Source organism: Barbus barbus (assembly GCF_936440315.1).
Source record: "Barbus barbus genome assembly, chromosome: 46".
NCBI lineage: Eukaryota > Metazoa > Chordata > Actinopteri > Cypriniformes > Cyprinidae > Barbus > Barbus barbus.
In genome coordinates, this window is record NC_136724.1 from 610,001 (window position 1) to 632,694 (window position 22,694).

At 41.4% G+C, this 22,694-nt stretch overlaps 1 protein-coding gene across 1 annotated transcript in view; it reads left to right on the forward strand.

Moving 5' to 3' along the window:
- reck (reversion-inducing-cysteine-rich protein with kazal motifs) overlaps positions 1-22,694 on the forward strand; it is a 64,109-nt gene that overhangs the window by 39,605 nt on the left and 1,810 nt on the right. Inside the window, exons 12-20 of the mRNA XM_079409758.1 lie at positions 7,026-7,162; positions 7,236-7,376; positions 7,834-8,022; positions 9,587-9,709; positions 13,124-13,295; positions 20,038-20,233; positions 20,362-20,572; positions 21,394-21,467; positions 21,974-22,129. Of these exons, the coding sequence (XP_079265884.1) occupies positions 7,026-7,162; positions 7,236-7,376; positions 7,834-8,022; positions 9,587-9,709; positions 13,124-13,295; positions 20,038-20,233; positions 20,362-20,572; positions 21,394-21,467; positions 21,974-22,129 (1,399 nt within the window). The remainder of the gene's footprint in view (positions 1-7,025; positions 7,163-7,235; positions 7,377-7,833; positions 8,023-9,586; positions 9,710-13,123; positions 13,296-20,037; positions 20,234-20,361; positions 20,573-21,393; positions 21,468-21,973; positions 22,130-22,694) is intronic.

Below are 22,694 nucleotides of genomic sequence, written 5' to 3' on the forward strand. Positions count from 1 at the left end.
GGCTGGCCATTTCAGTACCCGGATCCTCCTTCTACGCAGCCATGATGTTGTAATTGATGCAGTATGTGGTCTGGCATTGTCATGTTGGAAAATGCAAGGTCTTCCCTGAAAGAAACAACGTCTGGATGGGAGCATATGTTGTTCTAGAACTTGGATATACCTTTCAGCATTGATGGTGCCTTTCCAGATGTGTAATCTGCCCATGCCACACGCACTCATGCAACCCCATACCATCAGAGATGCAGGCTTCTGAACTGAGCGCTGATAACAACTTGGGTTGTCCTTGTCCTCTTTAGTCCGGATGACATGGCGTCCCAATTTTCCAAAAAGAACTTCAAATTTTGATTCGTCTGACCACAGAACAGTTTTCCACTTTGCCACAATCCATTTTAAATAAGCCTTGGCCCAGAGAAAACGCCTGCGCTTTTGGAACATGTTTAGATATGGCTTCTTTTTTAACCTATAGAGTTTTAGCCGGCAACGGCGAATGGCACGGTGGATTGTGTTCAGGACAATGTTTTCTGGAAGTATTCCTGAGCCCATGTTGTGATTTCCATTACAGTAGCATTCCTGTATGTGATGCAGTGCCGTCTAAGGGCCTGAAGATCAAGGGCATCCAGTATGGTTTTCCGGCCTTGACCCTTACGCACAGAGATTGTTCCAGATTCTCTGAATCTTTGGATGATATTATGCACTGTAGATGATGATAACTACAAACTCTTTGCAATTTTTCTCTGAGAAACTCCTTTCTGATATTGCTCCACTATTTTTCGCCGCAGCATTGGGGGAATTGGTGATCCTCTTGCCATCTTGACTTCTGAGAGACACTGCCACTCTGAGAGGCTCTTTTTATACCCAATCATGTTGCCAATTGGCCTAATAAGTTGCAAATTGGTCCTCCAGCTGTTCCTTTTATGTACATTTAACTTTTCCGGCCTCTTATTGCTACCTGTCCCAACTTTTTTGGAATGTGTAGCTCTCATGAAATCCAAAATGAGCCAATATTTGGCATGACATTTCAAAATGTCTCACTTTCAACATTTGATATGTTATCTATATTCTATTGTGAATAAAATATAAGTTTATGAGATTTGTAAATTATTGCATTCCTTTTTTATTCGTAATTTGTACAGTGTCCCAACTTTTTTGGAATCGGGTTTGTAAAATCATCCTTCATAGGATAAAGAATGTTCTGTGAAAATGTAAACTTTATATCTTTAATATTGACTAAGGCCATGTCAAAGATTTAAATTGTAGTGAAATTAATGGTTGAAATCAAACTTTGATGCTTGTTATCTCATAATGAGATTTTGAGACTTGAGCCTGGACTTCACAGAGAGGGTAACAATATAAAGAAATAAAGAAATATAAGTACACAAACACACACACACACACATATATATATGTGTGTTTGTGTGTATGTATGTATTTATATATGTATATGTAGTTATAATATAATTATTAGAATGACTCTCTGTGTTATAGTAATGACACTTTGGGAAAAATCTACTTTTTACAATACATTTTACAATAACTCCTAATGTTTAATAATTTGTCAATGTTATTATTATTATAACCCCCCCATGAATTAGAATATATCCAGGCCTGTTCTTGGCATCCACATGTTATTTTCATGCACTAGACCAAAAGATGTTTTGTTTGCGTATAAAAGTCTCATAATCCACATGTTTAGTCCAGCAGCAAGCTGTTGAGAGTTGATGCCGCTGCTCTGGTGTGTGTGTGTTCAGTCACAGTCTTCAGATTCCTGTAATACAGTGAGAATGTAATTGCAGGTTGTTGTATGATGGCTTTGAGTTTTAACCCTGCATGTTGCTTTAGCGCAGATCTTCTGAAACAGAACTATCTGTTGGGCATAGGGTTGTAACGGTATGAGATTTTCACGGTATGATGATCGTCTCAGAAAATATCACGGTTTCACGGTATATATTAAACAATAATTCTTATCAGTAACAATGACTCTTAAAAGAAGAAGAACAAGTTATTTGAGTGAACAAATCCTTTATTGCAACAAACTTGAAATCATTTTAATGAAAGTAAGCCTCCCTTCAGAGGAAAAAAACAAAAACAATGACAAAATAAAGCCATAAGCCTTATGTATATCTATATCACACTTTAATATTTTAATTAATGTTTTAAAATGTTATCAAATGAAAATTTAACACTTATATTTGGCAAAGTGCTGCACAACAGAGGTATTCTAAGTTAAAACATGGACAAGCATGATATTCCTTAAAAATAATGTTTAAATTAATTATTATAAAGAATATTATTATTGTTGTCATAACTTTTAAGTACATTGTACAATGCTAATTTATTTCTGTCAGGACTTCAAGTTAAATGGAACTTTTATTTTGAGGGGTTGTAGCAGATCTTTGAGTTTAGTGTATTTGATGGTTTTTCTCAAATAAAGCTGGTTTTCTCTCAGAGCAGCTCTGCTGATGTTTATATAGATGCTGAGAACACCATTAGTGTCATGCATGCATACTTTATTATGTAGTAGATATAACGGTGCCACTCATATCTACTTTTGATTTATCCATCCATCAGATTGTGTGTTTTAATTGACAACCTCGTTAAGGTTATTCTGTAAATCCCATGTTACAATCTCTGTCTCTGTTATTTCAGCAGAGTGAAGCAGCCGAAATAAATTGCATATGCGTGAGATATGTGAGATTATTATATATATATATTTTTTTTTTTTCAATGATGTTTACGGTATGATAACCGTGTATGTTCAAACCGTGATAGACCGTCATACCGGTATATCGTTACAACCCTAGTTGGGCGTTTCAGTGTTGCATTGAATTTTCTGCACACATTATGGTTATTCAGAGAGCAAATCATATCAAAATACTGACAGCATTGAGAAACAGATTCTAGTCAATCGTCTGGTGTTTTATCAGAAATAGTGCTGTGCAGTGCGCTGATAGACGTGTCTCTGGTGAGGATTAGACGTCCTCATGCAGGAGAACGCTGAGGAATGATCCGAATAAAGAGCTGTGATGCTGAGTAATGGCCGGCTGTGACCCAGCATGCATCAGTCCTGTTCCAGCAGAGAGGAAAGCACATGATGAGAAACCAGGGCTGTATCCGAAATCGCCCCCTATACCCTCAATTAGTGCACTATTGGAGGGGACAGACATTTTAAGTAGTGTTCGAAACCATAGTGGATGTTCTCGAGTGCACTCATTCAATCCCACAATGCACCGCAAAAACGAGTGTACAATCGATGTACACTCAACGGCTAGAGATGACCCAGAATGCACTGCGAGAGTCGCGCGCAGAGACAATTCCCGCATCTCACCAGAATATGGCGCCCGCAGCAGAATCATCCATTCATTGATTTTAGAAGCACTCCTCCACGGCGTAATACAGCGTATAATACAACACAGGTACAAATGAATTGTAAATGGATTATTAGGGTTTATACATAATTTCCGTGACAGAGTTCAAGATAAATCCTTCAGTTGCTGCTGGAGCGGCCCGTTTCAAATGATTATTAAACAGCAAGCAAACTCTGCAAAAGTGGCAGTTCTTCCGGTGCACTCAGTGTCTGAATTCACTCACTCGTTTTCATGCACTCCTTCAAGTGAACTGTATGAGTGGACTAATGTAGGGAATAGTGACTGAGGGTATAGGGGGCGATTTCGGATACAGCCTAGAACTGCTTTAAAACAAGTGTCCGGTTCCGGTAACGGCTTTCACAGATGCATTCTTCTGCCTTCCTGAGCTAACAGAGTCGTATAATAAAGTTAAAAAAAATAAAGTTAGTTTATTATTGATGTATAAGGTGAGTTATTGTAGTACATTTATGATGCCTCTCAAGAAACTGACAAAAGTCATTAAATATATATATGTAGTACTTTTACTACTTAGTATATATTTTCTTACTTAAAATAAACATTAACTGAAATAAAATATAAAAATCTAGTTTCCAAGGCAACATTTCTCATTTTCATTTAGTTTAAATCAATGTACTAAAATAACTAAAATTAGAACTGAAATAAAAATAATCAAAAATAACAATCTTTCAGAATGTTTAGTTGTGTGTTCTTTTGTTCTCTGTGTTTGGGTTATTGTTGATGATATTGGGCTGATGGCACACAGATGTATCGTCTGGCGCAGCAGTGTTACAGTGTGCTGCTAAACAAAACTACAGATGTTTCTATCAGTGTGAGGGAATGAGAAATAACAAGCAGGACCTCAGACGTCTCCTGAGACGCTGCATGTGGACAGTGGTGAGGAGCAGCGATCTGTGTGCTAAACAGGAAACAGGAAACAGGAAACAGGCTTTTATCCTGTCCGTCTGAGCCACAGATCACATTAGTGTCACTGCTGGCAGCTCTGTTCCTCCACACATCTCTACAGCAACATAACTCATGATCATTTCTGCCTTCGGCCGCCGGATCCAGAATATTTGTGTAGAGTCACACAGCTGGCGGCTGATGGATTACGATGCTATTAAGCCCCTCGTCACATTTGTCATTACAAAGTATCACAAGCATGAGATATGAAGTGTCACATGATGAATATGAATAATATTGTTAAGAGTTCAAATTCTGGAATAGTTTAAAACAAGTCTTGATGTTTTAGAATTTCATATAAACAAACATTTCATGAACACTGGCACAAAATTGCATTAATATGGAGAGAATTTATTAACACTGTCAGAATAGCAGATAACTATGGAAGCCTTTATCCATCACGGATAAAAAGATAGAAAAGTGAATTGCAACTTTTTGTCTCATAATTTGGACATTTTTCATATCTAGTTTAGATAACACAGTTCCTGATGTTTTTTCCCCTCAGAATTCTGAGAATTGTGACTTTTAATCTTACATTTCTGATTTTTTTTCTTGCAATCTCAATTTTATATCTTCCAATTCAGACTTTATCATTATTCAGACTTTATTTTTTACAATTCTGAGTTCATATCTGAGTTTATATCTCAAAATTGCAACAGAAAAGGCTAAATTGTTAGATAAAAAGTCATAATTACCATTAATATTTTAATTAATTAATTAATATATTTTTATCCTTTATCTTATACTTTTGAATTGTTACCATAAGGTCGACAATATTGTGTTCCCAAATGTTTAAAAAATGGGTTACAATTATAATTTATTCCATAAGCAATTAGGTTTTTTAATTCTTCTTCCTCGTGGTAGCTGATACCTGACAATTCACTTAACTTCATTTTTTTAATTATTATTTACTTGATCATTTTAAGGCAAGGGGTTTCCTCAATTTTTTTAAGTTAAGTCAACTTATCACTTTTACAGTGTAGTCATTTTAGATTGGATATTTTAAGTTTATTTATTAGTATTAAATTATTGTTTACATATATATATATGCCTAATGTGAATCATCAAATATCTATGTGAGTGTATGCTGCAAACATAATTTCCTTGGCCACAGAAAATACCTTTCTAAGTATTAATACATTAGAGTATGTAGCGAGGGTCAAAATCGTAAAGAGACATTTAATTTGAAAGGCAAAATCAGAAACTCATGTAATTTGTGCACACAACTTTTATTAACTAAACACTAATGCAGACTAGTCTAACAAACAAACAAACATACAATCACTCATACATGGGAAAGGCTAATGAGAGTTGATGGATGAAGCCATCAGGAAAACCAGTGAATGCAGTTATGGAGAAAGTCATTTAACCACCAGTAAAGCCATCAGCGCCGTTCATAACGGGGTCTATAACTTATACTGAACCTCTGTTTCGTTTAGTTAAATGTTATACTTGCATTGCGTGGTTGTGATGAGTGTCTGGAATGCAGTCTCCGATGAAAGTCTTAATGGTTTCATGGTTTTGGACTCCCGATCACGTTCTTCCGGGTTGAAGAGTGATGAATTCCAAAGATGTTCTGAGGTAGAGATGTTCTTCCCAGGCAGAAAGTGAAAAAGAGCTAAGAAAAAGATGTGCTGAGGTCCGAGGAGCTTTGGTTGAATGGAAAGTCAAGGCCGCAAGGCCTGGCGCAAAACTTAAAAGGTGCAGAAGAGTTCTTGCTCACATCCTCATCTTCTCAGAATCGAAGAACACCACAGACTGCCGGGGCGTCCCTTACGTGAGAGCTTTATCTGCTATAGAGGGCACACCTCTGGGAGTCAAAGAGCCTATGGTGACTTGAACTTTTGGAGGGAAAGTTTACGGCTCTTTGTCTCCATGCATGGTAATTTGCATATGCACGGATTGGATGTTGATATACAAGCTATTAAAGATTCTTAGAACACTTATATGTTGCATAGGTATCGACATATAATATACACTCTCAGTTAGATCATCTGAAGACGAATTGATAGAGACCAAACATGATATACATGAGGTAATATTAACTAGTGTTCCATCATAAGCATGCATAAAACAGGATACAATACACAAAAACATTTACAAGAACAGTAATAATATACACTATGACCTGAAGATATGTGTCTTCATTCAAAGAAAGGTTTTTCTATGAATGAATTAGAGAAGAGTCCATTTTTATGGCATAAGGTCTTTCCTAAGGGAAAATGAAGTGAGTTTCTCTGCCCGCATTCTTTTGAGCAATAAAACAAGTGTTATTAGATCGGTTGCCATGGAACCGGGGGCCTGGAGTCATTGACAGACATACCAGCACCAGTATGTGTATTGGGTGGGGGGTCTGTGACTATTTGTTAATCTAATAACTAATTGATGTGTTACATCAAATGCAAAATTGTGTGTCTGATTGGTCCAAATGCTACATAATCCTCAGGTTTACTTTACATTGAAATCGACAATACATTGGCATTAGAGGAACATTATAGCAACCTTATCGTAACATTTACACAACTTTACCATCAAACAATCAGTACAATAATATAAAGGCACCAGTTTATTACATAGAAACAACAATACATGAGCATCAAGTGAACACTACCTTCAGACTGAAATTGCATTTTAAGTTAGGTTAGAATCAGAGGATTGTGATGATTGCACATGAATTTAAGCGCTGCAGTGTCTCCTCAGGTCGGACTGTGTGGATATCCTGACGCAGTGCGGCGATCGCAAGCGCTTTCTGGAGGGACAGACGCCCGAGCGCATATGTGACCTGCTGTCTCCTACAGACGACCCGGAGCGCTGCATCCCTCTCCACAGATACCTCAGTGAGTGAGCGCTCGTCCGCACCGCTCAGATCTGGGTCTGATATATTCACTGATGTCCTTATGCTTCCCACAGCTCCCAGTCCCTTTGAGAACACCATTGAAGAAGTCATCCACCCCTGCAACCCCAACCCCTGTCCCAGCAATCACCTGTGTGAAGTCAACAGAAAGGGCTGCCACCCCGGACACGACTGCCTGCCCTACTTCTGCGTTCCTGGTGAACACACCTTAACATCTTCACTTATGAGCTGACAGTGTGATCAAACGTGCATTTATTAGGAGGGTGTGTTCAGAGTGGAATAACAGTGCTGCTTACCGCTTACTTAAAGAGCAGTTCATTCAGGACAATACGGCCACATTTAGACATTGAGGTGACTTAATTATTTGAATTAGAATGCAACGCTAAACATTTTAGGTTGTAATATATTATTTTATTGTCACATTAGTTTACCTTATTGCATGTTTAATTCATTGAGTCCAATTAACACCTCAGGGAAAAAAGCAGTTTTGCTTGTTTAATTTAAATTTGTTTATGTTTTGATTTTGTTTTGTTTTGCTGTGTTTTGGTTTTAAAACATCTTATTGATATTTCAATCAAATAATGAGCCAAAATGCTTTTCTGAATGACAGAGAATGACAGGGAAGTGCATTAGGATTGTGTTGTTGTCTCTAAGGCTGCAAGCTGGGAGAAGCGTCGGAGTTCCTGGTGCCGGTGGACGGCCGGATCCAGGTGCCCACCAGGAACGGTCAGGTGGGCTGTTTCGAGGTGTGCACTTGCGGTCAGAGCGGTCGTCTGGAGAACTGCGCTGACATGCCCTGCTTCGACACCAGCAAGACCTGCCTCATGGGAGGACAGCGCAAGAGTAAGAGCTTATATCTGCATGCCGCTTCGCTCTCACATTAATGAAAAGCAACTCTTCTTCAGCACATGCTGCGTGAATGATGTGTATTTCACATAGTAACTATGTGGAACACACTGCAAAAAAGCTTCTCTTACTTAGATTTTTTTGTCTTGTTTCCAGCCAAAATATCTAAAAATTCTTGAGTTTTTGCTGGAAACAAGCAAAATAATCTGCCAATGGGGTAAGAAAAATAATCTTATGTCAAACAGAAAACAAGATTATTTTTGCTTAAAAACATCTATGTAAGAAAAGCATTTTTTGCAGTGCATTTGACACCTGCATTTGTTTGTCTTTATCTAATGAACTATTATCACTAGCAAGACAAATAATGCAAAAAAATAAATAAAAATGAGCCAATGGATGTTTTTTTTTTTTATTGCAAAAAAGCAACAACAAGACAAGAAACAGCAACAACAACAACAAACAGCACTACATTGAAATTCAATAACATAAAGGAAAGGGGGAAAAACAAAAAACAACACCTCAATCAGTAAGGAAAATATCATCATAAGCCTTAAGAAACTCAATGAGTTTAAGGGATTTAACAATAAGCTAAATCTCAGCAAGAAAGGCATCAAATCTAGTTAATATCTTGAGAAATTTCTTGAGCCTATTGTTGTTTTTGTAATGTCCCGGTCCAGGACTGGTCATTTGGCTTTAAGTGGACGCTGCCATCTATTGGTGAAATGATGCATTAATAACAATCTGTATTCTCAGTGGATGGATGTTTAGAATGGTTTCCAGTATGTTTTAAACAACACAATCGAACAGGAAATATATCAATATATAGAAAAAAATTAGAATGAATGCATATCATTAGTGAAAAGATTTTCTTTTTTTTCCTCTAGTTTTTATAAGTATGTGTTTTTGTAAACAGCTCGTTTGTATGCCTGTCGGTTTGAACCTGAATGAGTTTATTGCTTTTTCTTTCATGTTTATTTTTACTCTGCTTCTAAAGCGCTCGCCATCTTGAGCTCATTGGAGACAGATGTGCTGTGTTTTATAGTCATGTCAAGCAGCGCCGCCTGGAGAGATGAACTGATCTCAGAGATCTGTTCTTATGGAGACTAAACGTATAGTATGCTGTATTCTTACCTGTATAACTTATTTGGAGATATACATCTCTGTGCTCCACACTGATCTGATCATCATCAGTCTGTCTGGAATGACATGAAGAAACAGAACAAACTGAGACTAAATCCAGAAGAACTGTGTCTCCAAGACGCTTCAAGAAACCTCCTGCAAAGCTACAGAACTGTTAAAAGATTTAGGCACTTGTGTAAAAATGCTGTAAAATGAGGAAGCTGACAAAAATAATGTCATAAATAGATTTTCTTTATCAGTTAACTTTTATGAACTAAACTAAATCAACATTTGTTGTGAGCATGCTTTGTGTTTAAAGCAGCTTTTGTCCTCGGTGCACTTGAGCAGAGTTTCTCAGGAGGTTTCTCGAAGCGTCTTGGAGGCAGAAGAGCAGCAGCAGGAGTGAGTGTTTTGTTGGTGATGGTCTCATGTTCTCGAGCAGGTCACGGTGTGTCGTTCCGGGTCGACTGTCATCCCTGCTCCTGCTTCGCCGGGGAAAGCATCTGCTCGTCTCGTCAGTGTCTGCGGTCCGATGGCTCAGACGAGGACAGACGGCTCTTCACAGGTCTGTGCATCTCAATCATCTCATCCTGACTTTCATCTCACAGTTCTGACTTTTAGGTAATTGCAACTTTTTATAACAGAATTGCAAGATATAAACACAGAACTGCAAGAAAAAGTCAGAATTGTAAGATATAAATTCAGAATTTCAAGATATAACCTCAAAAATACATGAGAAAAGTCAGAATTCTGAGTTTATATCTTGCAATTTTGACTTTTTAGGTAATTGTGACTATTTATCTCACAATTCTAAGTTTTTGCTTGCAATTAAAAAAACAAAACAAAGTCAGCATTTTTGCAGCACCTTTGCAGTTCTGAAAAAATGTGAGATAAAAAGGTGCAATTTTTATTTTTTATTCTATGGTTGAGTCAAAAAAAATATGAAATATAAACTCAGAATTGAAAGAATTGGATTTTATATCCTGCCATACTACTTTTTAGGTAATTGTGACTTTTTTGGTAATTGTGACAGTTTTGAAGAAAAACTCTTTCCTCACAATTCCATGTTCACTTCCTGTGATTCTGACTTTTGCAGTTCTGAAAAAAGTATGAATTGTGAGATAAAAAGTTGCAATTACCATTTTTTCATTTTATTTATTTATTTATTTATATTTTTGGTTGATATGTTCAAGCTGTGTGTTCCTCCCTGCTCTCGTTACATCATGAGCGGGGATACACTCAGTTTGTGCATGGTCTGCCTGGGTGCGAGGCATGTGGAGTCGGCTCTCGAGGCATGCAGAGTCGGCTCTCACACTGTGAGTGACTTCCGCTACGCACGCTTCGCTCCCAGAGGGCTCTCTTCGAGAAGGGAGCCTTTGCGAGTGCTCCCCACAGTGCTGCCCCCGCGGCTGCCGAGGCAGAGCGGCGGCTGCACTCATGGGGCTCGCAGGCTGATCTGGCAGAGGGAATGGAGACGGGCGAGTCCCCATCTTCTTTTTCGCCTGCCAGATCTGGTGCCCTCTCCCTGGGTTCGGAAGCCCGTTCTGCGGTTTCTTCCCCCCGAGGTGAGGGCTCGACGCTTCGTCTCTCTTCTTCCGAGGAGGTTGAGCTGGTGAGCGTCGATGAGGATTCGCCACCTCAATCGCCCCAGTATGAGGAGCTGTTGGAGGTGGTTACTCGTGCGGTGGCCAAGCTAGACATTGACTGGCCCACTGAGAAAACATCTGAGCCTCAGAGGAGCAGATTAGAGCGCTTTCTGCGTATGAGGCCACCACCTCCACACTGGAGCCTACCGCTTTTCCCTGATCTCCACACCGAGGTGTCGAGATCGTGGGCTAAACCGTTCTCTTCCCGCCTCTCCTGCGTCTGATTACTATGGTACCACGAGTCGAACGGACGTTCGCGAGCTATCTGTCGCCAGGTGTTGCATCGTCTCTGAAGGCTCCAAACCGCTACGAACTACATCTGCATTGGTGAGCAAAGGGTATGCGGCAGCAGGTCAGGCTGGTGCGTGTCTGCACACAATGTCTGTGTTACAGGCGTACCAAGCCGAACTGCTGAAGGAGTTAGATGAGGGCGAGGAGTTTAAATCTGAAGATATTTCTGAACTCAGGAGGACCACTGATTTAGCCCTCCGCACCACCAAGGAGACCGCCCGTGCCATTGGGCGCTCCATGGCAGCTATGGTGGCAGCGGAGAGGCATCTGTGGCTGACCCTTTCCGATATGCCTTTCCGTCTGCCTCATGGACACCCCGCTTGCGCCTTCTGGCCTGTTCGGCAACGCTGTCAATGCAGTCGTCGACAGGTACCAGGAGGCTCGTACACAAGCGGCGGCGTTCCAGCGGTTCCTCCCTCTCCGCTCTCGAACTCTGGGGGCTGCTCGGCGGGAGCAGCCCCCTCCCGCATACCAGCTCCTCGTATCAGGACACACAAAAACAGAGCATCGCCTCTCGTGCGCCCGCCCCGCAGTCTAAGTCCAAGTCTAAAATGGATCTGCGGGCTGTCATTTAGGCTAAAAGGTCCTCGGCGAAGAAGTCCTGATGTAAGTGGTCCAGGACTTCTGAGGGCGACCCCTACTGGGGTGGAGCGGTGCCCACCGCATTACACAATGCCCGTCTCACCTCAGTGCCCTCAGGGGATCGGTCTGCCAACCCTGCCGCTGTTCCAGGGTGCAGCCGTCCCCAGCGAGTATTACTTTCAGTTCTTTCCGCCCGGAGACGTAGCGGAGCTGAAAAACTCGCCACCTCTTCGGAGGTCTCTGCAGCAGTTAGATTGGTCGCCCCCTGTAGCCGCTCCTCTTACACCAGAGGTCAGTTTCGAGAGACTGATTTCCTTAGTAGATTATTTGGTAGCGTGGAAACTACTGCCAATTGTATCTCGTTGAGTCCTGCATACGGTAGAGAAAGGCTATCGTATTCAGTTAGGCGCTCCGCCGCCGCGGTTCAACGGGGTCATTCTGACCCAGGTCGGCCCCGAGCAGGCTCTGGTGATGGAACAAGAAGTCGAGACTTTACTGAGGAAGGAGGCCATTGAGGTGGTCCCTCCTCACGAAGCGCAGTCCGGTTTTTACAGCCGGTACTTCATAGTTCCAAAGAAGGATGGAGGGTTGCGTCCCATTCTAGATCTGCGTCAGCTGAACCGCTCAGTCATGCGACTGAAGTTCAAGATGCTCACTATCAAACATGTCGTGTCTCAAATCAGGTCCGAGGACTGGTTTGTCACAAAAGATCTAAAGAACGCATACTTCCATGTCTCCATCCTTCCCAGTCACAGGAAGTTCCTGAGGTTTGCTTTCAGGGGCGAAGCTTACCAATATTGAGTTCTTCCTTTTGGCCTAGCACTCTCACCCCGGACTTTCACGAAGTGTATGGATGCGGCACTGGCCCCGTTGTGGCTTCAGGGCATCCGCATACTGAATTATATCGACCATTGGTTGATTCTAGCTCAATCAGAGCAGACGGCGGCTCGACATTGAGATGTCGTTCTCGCCCACATGAAAGACCTGGGGTTCAGATTAAACACCAAGAAAAGTGTGCTTTCTCCATTACAGAGGACAACTTATCTGGGCGTGGTGTGGGATTCGACCACGATTCAGGCACGTTTGTCCCCTGCTCGTATCGAGTCGATCCTCACAGCAGTCAAGAGAGTGAAAGAGGGCCAGTCACTCACTGTCAAGCAGTTTCAGAGACTGCTGGGTCTGATGGCAGCTGCATCCAACGTGATACCTATTGGCCTGCTGTACATGAGACCCTTACAGTGGTGGCTCAAGACCAGGGGATTCTCCCCGACACTAACACTAGCGACGGACGCGTCCCTCACCGGTTGGGGTGCGGTCATGAGTGGCCACCCTGCCCGCGGTCTGTGGTTACATGCGTAACCTGAGACGTTTTTCAAGACCTTTTTAAATGAGTAAAACAGTAATTTGTAAATCAGTTGGATTGTTGTGAATGCTTGTGTTTGGTGTGGTTTCTCTCTCAGGGCTTCCCTGTGGCTGCGCCGATCACTTTGTGCCGGTTTGCGCTCGCAATGGACGCACATATCCCAGCGCTTGTGTTGCACGCTGTGTCGGCTTCAAGGACAACCAGTTTGTGTTCGGATCCTGCAGGAGCATCGACCCTTGCTCCCCGAACCCCTGCCAGAGGAACCAGAGGTGCGTTCATACACACCAGCACACACACACACACACACACACATTCACACTCACACACACACAGACACACACACACACACACACACATTTTCACACTCACACACACATTTTCACACTCACACACACACACACACACACAGACAAACACACACACACACACACACACTCACTCTCTCTCTCACTCACTCACTCACTTACTCACTCACCAGCACACACACTCACTCACTCACTCACACACTCACACACACACACACACACACACACACACTCACTCTCTCGCTCTCTCTCACTCACTCACTCACTCACTCACTCACTCACCAGCACACACACTCACTCACTCACTCACTCACTAACACACACACACACACACACACACACACTCACTCTATCTCACTCACTCACTCACTCACTCACTTACTCACTCACCAGCACACTCACTCTCTCACTCACTCACTTACTCACTCACTCACCAGCACACACACTCACTCACTCACACACACACACACACACACACACACTCTCTCGCTCTCTCTCACTCACTCAGTCACTCACTCACTTACTCACTCACCAGCACACACACACACACACTCACTCACTCACTCACTCACTAACACACACACACACACACACACACTCACTCTCTCTATCTCACTCACTCACTTACTCACTCACCAGCACACTCACTCTCACTCACTCACTTACTCACTCACCAGCACACACACTCACTCACTCACACACACACACACACACACACACACATTCACACACACACTCACTCATTCACACACACACCAACACACTCACTCACTCACTCACACACTCACACACACACACCAGCACACAAACTCACACACACACACACACACACACACACACCAGCACACACACTCACACACCAGCAAACACGTGTTTAAGAGTGAAGCCGTGTGCTCAGTCTGTCTGGAGGAGTGTGTCCAGGGCTGCTCTGTCTCTGATTGTTTGTTCAGGTGTCACACAGTTTCCTTGTCCTTGTCCTTGTTCCTCTGATCTTACATCACATCTAACCCCAGACATTCAGCACATGTGAATAGTGGTGGAAACGGTGTCCATCGACATCAGCGCATAGTTTGATTTTAGAATTGATAGAATTGATTTGTGTGATTCATCAAACCAATATGCAATTATTAAAGCAACATAGAAGCTGAGCATTACAACGAGTACAAGAAGAGAAAGGGACGATATGACAAAACACACAGATCTTTGATAAATAATAATTGATAATAGTGGAATTTAATAGATAGAAATAATATGAATATTATTATTTTTTTGTCAATGGATTATTAATAATATAATCTGACTTTATTGCAGCCTAGAATTAAGCTGCTGGTTTGTCTGGCCAGAGGAGAACAGCACACTATTTCCCCGTTTAATACTGTAAAGCAGCTTTGACACACTCTGCATCATTAAAAGCGCTATATAAATAATGGTGACTTGACTATTATAAATTAAAAATATTATCAATTATTAATAACTGTAATTATAATTGTTGAAATCGACTATTTTTCAAACTTGCCATATGAATATAAATGAATTAATATACACAATATGACACCATATTTTTAAATACATTATAATAATATATATGTAAGAAATATTTTTTATTATTTATTAATTATTAATATCTGGAAAGAAATATGTTTGACATAAAGCGTTTCTCCAAAATGCTGAATTATTATAAATAAGCAATAAGATAAAATACACCAATGTTTAATAAATAATAATTAATAATATCGCATTTAATGAGAATGAATACAAAAACATGAGAAGTAATAATGTTTTAATATAATAGTTATTAAAAATTCTGTTAAAACCATATCAACCATTAAAAATAATGAATAATAATAATGTTTAATATTCTGAAATTACTGCAGTGATAAATGTGTATGACTGAGACTTGGTGTTACGAGCACTTCCTCTGTCTGACTGCCTCTTCAAGATTAATCGCTTTTTGTATTCCCCAATTGTAAGTCGCTTTGGATAAAAGCGTCTGCCGAATGACTAAATGTAAATCTGATAAAAGTTTCAAATATTTAGTTTTAAAAATTTTGTAAAACTATAAAATGCAATATATAAGAAGAAATAATTAATTGCTAAATGTTATTATTATTATTAATTATTAAAGATTAACACTCATCCAAGTGTCTTCTGTGTGTGTGTGTGAGTGTGTGTGTGTGTGTTTGTGTGTGTGAGTGTGTGTGTGTGTGTGTGTGTGTGTGCATGTTTATGTGGTTTATGAGGACACAAATTTGTATAATGACATGGGTATGACAGAGGTATTACAATATGAAGGTGGTTTATGAGGACACTGCCTATGTCCCCGTAATTCAAAAGGCTTAAAAAACATACTAAATAGTGTTTTTTTGAAAATCTAAAAATGCACAAAGTCTCCTGTGAGGGCTAAGTTTAGGTGTAGGGTTGGTGTAGGGCAATAGCACACACAGTTTGTTCAGTATAAAAACCATTACGCCTATGGAGAGTCCCCATAAACCACAAAAACCAACATGTGTGTGTGTGTTTGTTCAGATGTCACTGAAGGACTTTTGATTAAATTAGCAGCACAATGACGTCAGCGGAGGATCTCTGAGTGAACGAGAGCCTTTCAGCATCTGTCTTATGTAAGGCGTGTTGCGTAACAACATCTCCTTGGCCCGCGTTTCAAAGGAAATGTTTGTTCCTTTGTAAACAAGATGATAAAATGGCAAAGCCTTGATGTTAAACATCTGACCGAGGTGCTTTCATGATACCGCCGGTGCACTGAAGCAGAGGAGAGACGCTCAGAGATTTCAGAGAAAATACATGTTAATCGTGTACACATTAATACATTAATTGTTTTAACATAATGTAAACTGCTGGCCTCTGTAGGCTGGACTCAAGAACGGCGCTCCTGGACAAATTCATGACTAATTTAACACATGGATCCAAGGATACACATGGATTTAAGAGCCAAGATGGCGCCGCTTTGTTCGGACGCCGTCCAGGTCGCTCCGCTAAGATTGTGTTTTTATCTACTTTTTTACTTACTTTTACTTTCTCTTTTTACACATCTCACGTCGGCACTGATCACCTATAACAAAGAAACACTTTTGGACATTGGAAACCGCTACACCAACCTGTTTCAGGACACTTTATCCAGGAATCCAGCATGGCCTCTGGAGATTCTTCGGAACACAGAGATGAACAATAACCCCCCGCGGCGAAGGATCAAGAAACACCGCGGGAAACGAGATAGACTCAGGAAAAGGGCTCACAGTCCTCCCCTTCCGAGTATTCTGCTCACAAATGTCCAATCCTTGGAGAATAAGATGGACGATCTTAGAGCCAGGATTAGTTTCCAACGGGACATAAGGGACTGTAACATCCTTTGTTTGTCAGAAACGTGGCTTTCGTCCTTGATCCCGGACACTGCTGTTATGCCACGTGATAACTTCTCTGTTTTTCGGACGGACAGAACAGCAGAGGCCGGTAAATCCAGGGGTGGAGGTGTGTTTCATGATTAACAAGAAATGGTGTGATCCCAGGAATATCTCCATTCTGTCGCATTCCTGCTCGCCTCATCTGGAACATCTTTCCATTACTTGCCGCCCATTTTATCTGCCCCGGGAGTTTTCATCGATCATTGTCACTGCGTACATTCCACCACAGGCGGACACTGGCTTGGCTTTGTCTAAACTTCACGATATGCTCAGCGGCTACACTAACATACATCCTGACGCTGCCTTTATCATCGCGGGAGACTTTAACAAAGCCAACCTCAGACGGGTCATGCCGAACTCAGTTCAAGAATGCCTACAAAGCCCGCTCACTTCCGGCTTTTGGTAAATCGGATCATGCCGCCATTTTCCTCACACCGGAATACAAACAAAGGCTCGTTCAGGATCCTCCGGTGCAGAGAGTAGTGACGCGCTGGTCCTCCCACTCAGAGGCTATGCTGCAGGCGGCTCTTGATGACGTCGACTGGGACATGTTCCGGGCGAGTTCTTCTGACGTCAGCGAGTTCACGGATGTAGCATTAAGCTTTGTAAACACGCTAACCGAGCAAGCTACAGAAACAATAACGATAAGGACATTCTCTAATCAGAAACCGTGGGTGGACAGAACAATCCGTGCTACGGTTAACAAACGCACTGCTGCTTACAATGAGGCTCTTCTGACCGGGAATATGAGCAAGTACAAAGCATCGTGCTATGCTCTCCGTTGTGCAGTAAGAGCCGCTAAACACCATTACAGAGAGAGAATTGAGTCTCATTTTCAGCTAACTGACTCTCGACGCATGTGGCAGGGACTGAGGACCATCCGTTGCTGGCCAACAAGTTAAACACCTTCTTCGGCCGCTTCGATTGCAACAGCGGCGGCGCTCTGCCGTCCAGCGCGTCAGCAAGCAGCAGGAAGAGCAGCGATGATCCTGTAATCACCGTGTCGGAGGATGAGGTTCGGAGGGCTCTAAAGATAGTGAACGTCAGGAAAGCAGCCGGACCTGATGGGATAACCGGCCGTGTTCTGAGGTCCTGCACCGATCAGCTCGCTGGTTTGTTCACATTTATCTTTAATGAGTCCCTTGCTACCTCCGTGGTTCTCACCTCATTTAAAAATTCCATAATAATCTCTGTGCCTAAGAACAATAAACCCTCTTGCCTGAATGACTATCGCCCAGTTGCCCTCACATCTATAGTCATGAAGGTTTTTGAGAGACTTGTAAAGAGCCACATCTTCTCCTCCATCCCTGATACTCTGGACCCTCTTCAGTTTGCCTATCGCCCAAACAGATCTACGGACGATGCCATCTCTCACGTCCTCCACTCTTCCCTCACACACTTGGACAGCAACAATGGGAATTATGTAAGGCTGCTATTCATTGACTATAGCTCAACTTTCAACACTATAGTCCCCATCAAGCTGGCTTCTAAACTCACAGACCTCGGCCTAAACTCCTCACTCTGTGACTGGATTCAAGACTTCCTCACCGGCAGACCTCAAGTGGTGAAAGTTGGCCAGTTCACCTCAAACTCCATCACTCTGAACATAGGAGCCCCACAGGGCTGTGTCCTGAGTCCCCTGCTCTACTCTCTCTACACGCATGACTGCGTGTCCTCTCACAGCTCCACATCTATTATCAAATTCGCTGATGATACTGTGGTTCTGGGCCTCATCTCCAACAACGATGAGACCGCATACTTGGACGAGGTAGAGAGACTCACATCATGGTGCCAGGACAACTGTCTCTCTCTGAATGTGAGCAAAACTAAAGAGCTGATCATGGACTTTAGGAAGAGACAGCAGCAGCCCTACACTCCTCTTATGATCAGTGGGACCCCTGTGGAGAGGGTGAGTAGCTTCAAGTACCTCGGTGTAAACATCTCCGAGAACCTGACTTGGACTACACACATCCAAACACAGGTTAAGAAAGCCAGGCAAAGACTGTACCATCTACGACAGCTGAGGAAATTCAGGGTCTCACCAGCAATCCTGAAAACTTTCTATTCAGGGACCATAGAAAGTGTATTGACTCAGTGCATCTCAGTGTGGTATGGAAACAGCTCCAATCAGGACTGCAAAGCACTACAGAGAGTTGTGCGCTTAGCTGACTGCATCTCAGGGTCTGCTCTCCCCTCTCTGCAGGACATCTACCTCAAACGCTGCAAAAATAGAGCTGTCAAAATCATCAAGGACTCAAATCACCCTGGTAACCATCTATTCACTTTGCTTCCATCTGGTAAGCGCTTCCGTAGCCTGATGGCAAAAACTGAGAGACTTAGGAGGAGCTTCTTCCCCCAGGCCATCTCGTTACAGTATCTTGAAACTTTCATGATTTAAACATGGAAGATTGTTTGTCTGTTTCCATACAACTATGCATTAAGAGTAATGCAACAGTTACTTATCATTTTGAGCAGTTGTATCAATTGATAGTTAGATCATTGTAAGGAAATGAATAGACACTCATTTGAAATGTAATGTGTGAATTGCCTTTTGAAATAGTAGTACTTTGATGTTAAGTTGTGTCATATTGAACAGGTGATTTCTGTTGAATGAACAAATTATCTAAGTTTTATGTGTATTGTATCCAAGCAATTGAGAAAAGGGTTAGAGTTTTGAAAAATGTGCATTTTGATCATTGGTTATGAGTTTTGTGTCTAGAGTTGTGAAAAATGACATCAAGGTTCTGAAAATAGTAGCAAAGTGATTGTAAAAAACTGTCATATGCTTGTCTATTGTATATTTCTTTGTATATTTGAATGAATGAATGAATGAATGAATGATGCATTTATATAGCGCTTTTTATTGTGTATTGCCGTACACCCAAAGCGCTTTAAAATCATGTGGGGGTCTCTCCTCTACCACCACCAGTACACCATACTATTTGTGTTACTTTATTGTATTATATTTATTTATTTTGTTATGTTTATATGATTTGTATTATATTCACATTATTATTCATCATTATTTTATTATTTACATTCATATATTTAATTATTGTTATATATTGTATTTTGATTATTATATTGCATTTGTCATTTTTTATATACATATATTATTATGGTTTTATATTCCATTTTATTGCTTGGTTTCTGTATGTCTGTACTGTCTGGAAGCTCCTGTCACCAAAGACAAATTCACAAATTGTGTGTGTGCGTGTGTGTGTGTGTAAATGGCAGTAAAGCTCTAGTTTGTGATGTTTGACGGTCAGTGGTGTGTGATGTGTTGACAGGTGTGTCCCCAGGCGTCAGGTGTGTTTGACGGAGCTGTCAGAATATCCCTGCCCTCAGTATGAGTGTGTTTCCCGTCCGGCCGGCTGTGACCAGAACCAGCTGGATCCAGTCTGTGACACAGACAACATGGAACACGCCAACCTGTGTCTGCTGTTCCAGCGGAGCAAGAGCCTGGCCTACATGGGACACTGTCAGGTACAACAGACAACACAACACAGCTCAGATCACTCTGATTGACATGCTGATTGTAATTGCTGGGATTTTTGGTGTAATTTGTATATGAGTATGATTTCTGATGTAGGTGTGTGTGTGTGTGTGCTCAGGACGCCTGCAGGAAGCCCAGAGAGGTGTGTGGTCATAACGGGGAGACCTACAGTACAGTGTGTGAAGCGTTCTCAGACCGTGTGGCTGTGGACTATCAGGGTCGCTGTCATGCAGTCGGTGTCGTGTCAGAGTTCACCTCGGATTCAGGCTGCAACGCTGTTCCCTGCCCTCCGCTCTCCAGCCGTGCCTGCAACCCTGTCACGCCGCCTGGTGAGAGCAGCCACACACACTCTCTCTCTCTCTCACACTCACGCTCACACACACTAACACGCATGCACGCACTCACTCACTCACTCACTCACACACACACACACACACATACACACACACACACACACATACATACACACACGCATGCACGCACACACACACACACACACTAACACACACACACGCATGCACGCACACACTCACTCACACACACACACACACACACACACACTGCCCAGAGAAACATACATGAGGAGACTCAGTCTAGATCTCACAATTCTGAGTTTAAATCTGCAGTTCTGCGTTTATATCTCAGTTCTGTTTATATCTCTCAGTTTTGAGTTCATATCTGAAGAAATAATCTTAATAGTTAGATAAAAAGTTGCAATTACAGTTTCCCACCACACACTTCACTCGTCAAACTGTTTGCGTCAAAGGCCTTCTGTTGTCCAACACAATATCTGAAGACCCTCCTGTATAATAAGATATTTCCAGAATTACTGTTGTGCTTAAGACAAAGATGCTTGTTCTTAAACATTTTTATTAACAAAAACTTGGAGCTTTGATATTAGGCAGCATTGGATTTTCAGTTTATATCTCGATTTTATGTTTTGTTTTGTTTTTGTTTTGAATTTTAGTATTTGGGTTAGATTATTTTAAAATGTTAATAATTGAAATACTTTGAGTCACCCTGCGGCCCGCTGGTTGAGAAGCACTCAGAATGAACTATTAAGAGGAGGATGTATTTTATTTTCAGGGATATCTATGAGGGATATCATTTGTGTAAACGAGTTGAGAGAAACTGCTGTGAATGTGTGCAGGTGCCTGCTGTCCGGTGTGTGCGGGAATGCTGCAGATCCTCTGGAATAAAGCACAGATGAACAGCTTCGCTAACGTAAATGTTTCATCTTCTCATTCTGCATCGCACAGAGCTGAGAGCTGGTCATGTTTAAGTGTACTGAGATCAGGCAGCCAGCAGGAGACAGTGTGGATCATTTAATAGCATTAATGCACCAGCTGACTATTCCCATATGATCATGTTTCTCCTGAACAGCATGCTTTACATCAGCCACTCCAGATCTCTGAGCAGATTAGTGTGTGCTTTAATGAACTATTAACAGTGAATGTTTCTATATGAGGTCTGGCCTGCCTTTAAAAACATTTAATAAAGTCTAATGTCACAGATGTTGCATTTCATAAATGCAGCAGTTATGCTCAAGAACGTTTGCTGATGCTGTACTAATGAATACAATATTGCAAAAAAAAGAGTTAATGATTTGAACAAGTGAACGACGCTTTAAATTACGCAGCTTGTTGAGGAAAGGTGTATATGTGCTGTGAGATGAAAGCATTTTGTGTGAGGCAGCATTCATACTGTGTGTGTGTGTGTGTGTGTTCCAGCTGAACCGGAATCAGCCGGTGACGGTCCATGACATCCTGAAGATCTTGCGGCTGCACATCTCTGTTCCTCAGTGTGACATCTTCGGTTATCTGAGCATCGACTCTGAGCTCATCGTCCTCATCGTACCGGTCGATCAGCAGCCCACGCCTCTGCAGGTGTGTCTCCATAAAACATACAGTACAGAACAATACAGCGTAGTAACTCTCAATCAGAACAATACAGCGTAGTAATTCTCAATCAGAACAATACAGCGTAGTAATTATCAATCAGAACAATACAGCGTAGTAATTCTCAATCAGAACAATACAGCGTAGTAATTATCAATCACACTTCAGTGAAGTGATGCTGTATGAGAGCTTGTGCTAACAGAGGTTCATAGTTAGCTTCTATGTAAACCAATCAATATCCAGGAATATCCACTGATATTAATAAACATAAAATAACTCATCTCCATCTGAACTTGCTGTATTTACTATAAATGTGAAAAGTAGGGATGTTATTTTCATGGTGTGGTCGATAACCCTTAAAGGGCGGATTTTTAGTGTTTTGTCAGAATAAATTCAGAATTTATTAATTTAATAGTATATTACTGTATTATAAAAGTTTTAATTATTTTTAAAAATTCAAATCTTAAAATACAATGAAGATTATGACTGATTCTATAGTATTTTTTCAAAATAAATTTAAAATTAATTTACGGCTTAATTATTGTAGTAATTT